We start from the raw sequence: 6,000 nt of genomic DNA, 5'->3' as shown, positions 1-6,000 counted from the left end.
TCGGCTCTGCTGGGGGGGGCTGAAGCCTCAGAGCAGCCCCTGGCTCGGGGGACGGGGATGAGCGGGGTGGGCGATGGGCCCCTAAGGGGCCTCCTGGACCGGTTCTCCAGGGTCACAGGCAGTCTCTGCCCCACGGGTCCCCAGCCCGGGGCACAAGGCCCGCCCCTGCCCGCACTCAAGGGGGGGGGCGGGTCAAGGCAGGGGAGGCGAGGGCACTGCCAGTAGCCAGGACAGTAGGGGCAAAGGGTAGGGTGAGCACACGTCCCGTTTTAACCACCCGTCCCAGCCACCGTATCAGCTTGTGGCAGCTCTGCCCCATGCTCAGCAGGGATACAGGGACTGTGGTGAAATAAGGGGTGCTGGTCTTCCAGCATCTCCCCCCCCTTCCCCTTCTCCAACGCGCTCAACTGAGACTGGAGCTGGCAGAGCAGACAGCTGCATGCCGGAGGGGCTAGGGAGCAGGGCACCGCACTTTGAGACTCAGGAAGTCTCACCCCTGCCGGGGAAGTTATTGGTTAATAGCGACTCAGGAGATCCGAGGAAAAGAACCATGACCAACAATACGGAGGGAAGGAACCCCCCCCTTGCCACTCTGACCTCGGGAGAAACGCCTTCCTGGTGCCAGAACTGGCGCCCCGTAGGATGCTGAGCAGAGAGAACAACTCTAACCAAGAACCTCCGGGTTTCCGGAGTTCCAGCAGGAGCAACCACATATGCCAACCTTAGCTGAGACCAACCCAATGCTTCACAGGAAAGGGACCCACTTCCCCTACCCTGGCAGCACTGAGAGAAAGAATAATCCTTTGTTGGTCCCAAATGGCAACTAGCAAAAGCCCAGAGAGCGGACTACAGGAGAGCAATCCCTGTGCCCCAGCCTGAGGGTTGCAAATACACAGTTCACATATCACACACAGCATACCGCCTCCCCCCCACCGCCCCGAGATTTACAAATCTTGTCAGAATTTCCCATCTACGTTTACTCAGATGGCCACAAAATGGTTGCAGACTTGTGCCACCAAGCATCTTACGTTGAAAAGAAACTTCTTCCTCCCTGTTCACCCCATGAATGTACTTGTACAGGGAGATCATATCCCCTCTCTGTCTGGTTCTAAAATAAACAAGCCAAGATCCCTTAATCTTCTCCATAAAGGCAAGGTCCCCACTCCTTTAATCATCTCAGTGGCCTTTCTTTGCACCTGTTCCAGTTTAAATTAAATCTTAAAAAAAAACAACCAAACACAAGTGACCAGACCTGGACACTTGTGTGCTAAATAGGGTCTCATGTCATCAATGACTTTGCTTCTAGCAAAACTCAGCTATCAAGGGAATTGGTTAAACTTCAGCAGTCTGGACCCCAAGAAGAAAAATTAAGGCTTCTCTGACATTTTACACCCTGCAGACATCCCAAGGTACTTGTACCACTTTGAATTAGACCATGGCAGTGAAGGAAACAGTGTGCAAAGCCCTGGCTTGCTCCTTAAGCAGCACTCTGGCATTTTTAGCTCCAACCTACAGACACAAGAGGTATTTCTGAGTATTCCCATTTAACAGGTTCTTATGTTGCCGTGTTGGAAGCAGATACCAAATGAACTCAAACTCCATGCTCTCCCCTTTCCATTAGATGATATCCCTAGAGGACTGTCGCCCCTAGGATTCCTTTAACCAGAGACCCTCAAGGATTGATATGGCCCCTCATCTGATTTGGTATCAAGTGAACTTTTAATAGTAATTCCTAAATTATTACAAGTACTCTTCCTTGCAATAGGACCTGGCAAGCATTTCATTCAGGCATTACAGCAGTCTGATGGTACTGGCCTCAGATCCTCTGCTGGGTGTGTGGGATGTTAGTTTCTTGTTACTCAAAGCAAGAAGTCTAAGGTTGCTCCTGTGTCCCCAGGGTAGCAACACAGAACACACATAGTCTCGCTGTTTGTCCACTACTTTTGTAACTTTCTCATCTCAAACTGTCTAATCCTCAAGTTTACTTCATCTTTTTAGATAAAGTACTCCCACATCCTATTCTGTTTTTGGTTTTCTTTCCTTCTAGGGAAACTACTGTACCTGGTTGGCCAATCATAGCACTCATTTTGCCCAGTGCCCTATAAGGCATTCTGTACAATGTAATTGCTTTGTTCCAGGAAGGCCTAAAGTTATACTAAGAGCCTGAGCTTAACTCAGTTTGACCGCTACAAACTCCAGACACTATTGTAAGAGATGGACAGGATATGGAGAACTTTAGAAAGGAAGGATAAGAGAATAGTGGGTACCAGCAACAAAGAAATGTGGGGGACAAACTGCAAACAATGGGTCAGTAAAAGCCATATCTCCCTCTTCCTAGGAGAGTGCTCAATGAGATTAGACAAGACTGGGAAGGCCACCTCAGACCCAGTTGGAGATGCATACCAAGTCTGCTCAGAACACTTCTGAGGGATTGGGCTGCTCAGGGGACCACAGGCACCACCCTCCCTGGCTTCCAGATCCCAGTCAGGTTTGGCTGGAGCCGGGCTTCCAGCTGTTCAAGCCAGGACAGTTCAGGGCATGCACAGAAGCATGGCTGCAGGCACTGAGGGAACTTTCAGGTCTGACAGCAAGGTGCCTGGCAAATTTAGATGCCTTCAGGGTTAGGTAGCTGCTGAGTGGCTGGCTTTGAATTGCAATTCAGGATTCATACAGAGCCTATGCACCTAACTTCTTTTTTTGGGTCTGACCCTGGATGACCAGGCAACACTGCCCTGAGTGGGGGTGGGGCAGGCAGGAGATGAGTTTTTAGCCCATCTCAAGGGCTCTCAGGTTCTGTGCCTGCAGCCCTAGCATTTACATCTAAACTGTACTCATAGAATCATAGAAAGTTACAGGCGGGAGGGACCTCAGGAGGTCATCTCGTCCAACCACCTGTTCAAAGCAGAACCATCCCCAACTAGATCATCCCAGCCAAAGCTTTGTCTAGCCAGGTTTTGAAAACCTTCAAGGATGGAGCTTCTATCACCTCTCTGGGTAACATGTTCCAGTGTTTTCTACCCTCCTAGTGAGAAAATTCTTCCTATTATCTAACCTAAACTTCCCTTGCTGCAACTTGAGACCATTGCTGCTCCTTGTCATCTGACACCACTGAGAACAGTCTAGCCCCATCCTCTTTCAAATCCCCCTTCAGTTAGCTTGAAGGCTGCTAGTAAATCCCTTCTCAGGCTTCTCTTCTCTAAACTAAATAAGCCCAGTTCCCCATCTTTCCTCATTATTCATGTCACCCAGCCCCCTCACCATTTGTCACCCTCTGCTGGACTCAATTTGTCCACATCCTTTCTGTAGTGGGGGCCCAAAACAGAACACAGTACTCCAGATGTGGCCTCACCAGTGCTGAACAGAGGGGAATAATCACTTCCCTTGACCTAGTGGCAACACACCTACCAATGCAGCCCTGTATATGCCATCAGCTGCTTTGGCAACAAGGCCACAGTTAGCTTGTATTCAGCTTATTGTCCACTGTAACCCCCACGTCCTTTTCTGCAGAGCTGCTGCCCAGCCAGTCAGCCCCCAGCCTGTACTGGTGCATGGGATTGTTCCATCCCAAGTGCACGACTTGGCACTTGTCCTTGTTGAACCTCATGAGATTCCTTTTGGCCCAATCCTCTGATTTGTCTAAGTCACTCTGAAAGCTTGTTTGATTTATTGGACTACAAAACTCCCAGAGCAGCAGCCCCAGCCTATAGCTACAGCTGAGTCTTGGCTGTCCTGGAGCAGGCCTAACACAGCCTGGAGCAACTGGCTCTGTCCCAGTTGCAGAAGTAGTAACGTTCACGCTCAACATCATTCTAAATAGGAGGCAGGAAGTCTTCCAGACGGGAGAGGCTGATCATGCCAGACAGAGGTCCCTGTGCCAGGGCTTTGTTTCTCCAAGTTCCCTGCACAAGCTCAGGATTCACATGAGGCAAGGAGAGTTCTTGCATGGAGTTCCTGCAAACTCCAGTCCATTCCTGCAATACAGCACAGCTCTTCATAGCTTAGTCTCAATGAGGAAGTAGCACCTAAACCCAATTTCAACTCATCCTTCACATGGTAGCAAGTCTGGCCTCAGTTTGACTTTTTCCTCAGGCAGACACAGAGTAACAGAGCAATGTGTTCCAACCAGCCAGCTAAATTAAGTTAGGAGATGTCAGTCTACTCACATTGGGACAATTGACAGTTGAGGGGTGTGGTCAACTACAGACAACTGTCCTCTGCCAAAGGGAGTTTGCACAATACAGGACAACACATCCCTTTTTGTTTGTGATTTACTAGAATCCATTTTTCAAATCCTATTGCTAAGCCTAATGGGCTCTAGGCTCTTTGCACCTGGAGATGCTGACCTCCCACGCCTGTCTCAACTCAGCGTTCAGGGGCTAAAGACAGGTCAGCACCAAAGAACAGCAAGACTCGTTCTACAGCAAGAGCCTCTTCTAATGAAGATAAGTGTGGAGTAGCTGCCCCTTTCTGCTGATGGTGAACTCTGAAACAGGAACAAGCTTCTCAGCTCCCTTGAGAGGAATGGTATTATCCACTTGCCAGGAACAGATATAAAATCAGGCAGGTCAGAGCTAATCAAGGGCAACTCAGAGGCAGAGAGATGAGGAAGAGAAGAGAACCCAGATGTTCAGACCTCCACCACACACCCGCCCAGAGATCTCAATGTGACTTCTCCTTGGCTCTTCCATCCCACTAGAGGGAGCGGGCCTGTTCTAGGTGACCTCACAGCCCTGAGGAGAACAGAGGCAGCACCCACAGGTTTGTTTTTCTCCAAAAGTTGTTTATTGAACTTTTCTTAATGTTATTCAAAAAAAGATTCAAATTTTAGATAAAAAGAAAAACCCTGGTGTAAAATCCAAACTAAACATCTGATCCATGGACATGCTCCAATACACGCAAGACGAAGGGCTCCACTGGGCTCTTGCAGCATGATGCTCCCTGGCCAACCTGAACCAGGGCACCTCCCTCCACTCCAGAACCAACACAGGGAAGATATGCATACACAGCCCCCTGCTGGTGCCTGACCCGCTCAGTGGGCTCCTTACTACCATGACACTACAGCTGCAGGAGCCCAGGGGGCAGAAAGAACTCTTCCCCCTGCCCTCCAGCAGGTATCTTTCCACTTGCTCCAATACTACCAGGGAGTTAGCAGCCTACACAGCTGGAAAGGATTTCTGGGCTCATAGATTTAGGCACAAAAAGATTTCTTTTCCTTCAGTGAGGAGCGCATGCATAACTTGAGGCATCCACCCACTTCACTCCACTGGGGCTCATCACAGCTCTCCTCTCCTCCACTCAGCAACAAATACCAACTTAAGGGGGGAAAGAAATCCAATGGCTTTAACTGAATGTGACCACAACATAGCACATTGGGTTGCCAGCCAGGCCTTGGGGACGGATGGGTAGGTCAGAGAAGCCTTAGCTCTCCTGGAAGAGGCTGTTGAAGAAAATAAGCCAAGTGAGCATTCAGTGATTATTGGGGACTATACACAGATGGCATTTGCCTTAGCAATGGGCAGGTTTGCCTTTGAGACATCACACACTTGCTTAATAGATTTCCCGGCAAGAGCTCTTAACACAAGCCACACGTGGTTAGTAACTAGTGGATCTGCTAAGTGGGCTCCCATGGAGCAGCCCGTTAGGGAACCAGATGCCTTTAGGTCATGCTGGGTGTGACCAAGCCCTGAAGCATTATCATGAGGCGGCGGGCAGCCTTGCCCAGGCTGTTGTGGGGATCTGCCTGTAGGAACTGGAAGAGCTTCTGCCGCACCTGGCTCATGACAGAGCCCATGTGGTCTCGAGTGATGGGGTCACTGTGATCCAGGTGCATCACTGCCTCCTCCAGGTAACTGAATGGAAAGAAGAGAAAGCTCAGGGTTATAAATGGGTTCACCAGCCAGTCCCAGCTCCAGCCTGGGGCATGTGCAGACACTTCCCTCCATCTAGCTTTTCCCAGCTCAACTAGTTCAGACTTTGGAAAATGCTCCCTGTCTAGTGCAG

The 6,000-nt window shown here is 49.9% G+C and overlaps 1 protein-coding gene across 1 annotated transcript in view; it reads right to left on the bottom strand.

Annotated features, from left to right (window-relative positions):
- Window positions 1-4,441: 4,441 nt before the first annotated feature.
- Window positions 4,442-6,000, bottom strand: part of EDC4 (enhancer of mRNA decapping 4) — a 62,597-nt gene continuing 61,038 nt past the window's right edge. The window contains exon 30 of the mRNA XM_006034733.3: window positions 4,442-5,849. Coding sequence (XP_006034795.1) covers window positions 5,657-5,849 — 193 coding nt within the window. The 3' untranslated portion in view covers window positions 4,442-5,656. The remainder of the gene's footprint in view (window positions 5,850-6,000) is intronic.

The sequence above is a fragment of the Alligator sinensis genome, unplaced genomic scaffold, assembly GCF_000455745.1.
Source record: "Alligator sinensis unplaced genomic scaffold, ASM45574v1 scaffold1317_1, whole genome shotgun sequence".
Classification (NCBI taxonomy): domain Eukaryota; kingdom Metazoa; phylum Chordata; order Crocodylia; family Alligatoridae; genus Alligator; species Alligator sinensis.
Note: the sequence above shows the minus strand (reverse complement) of the source record. Positions and strands in the feature narration are given on the sequence as shown.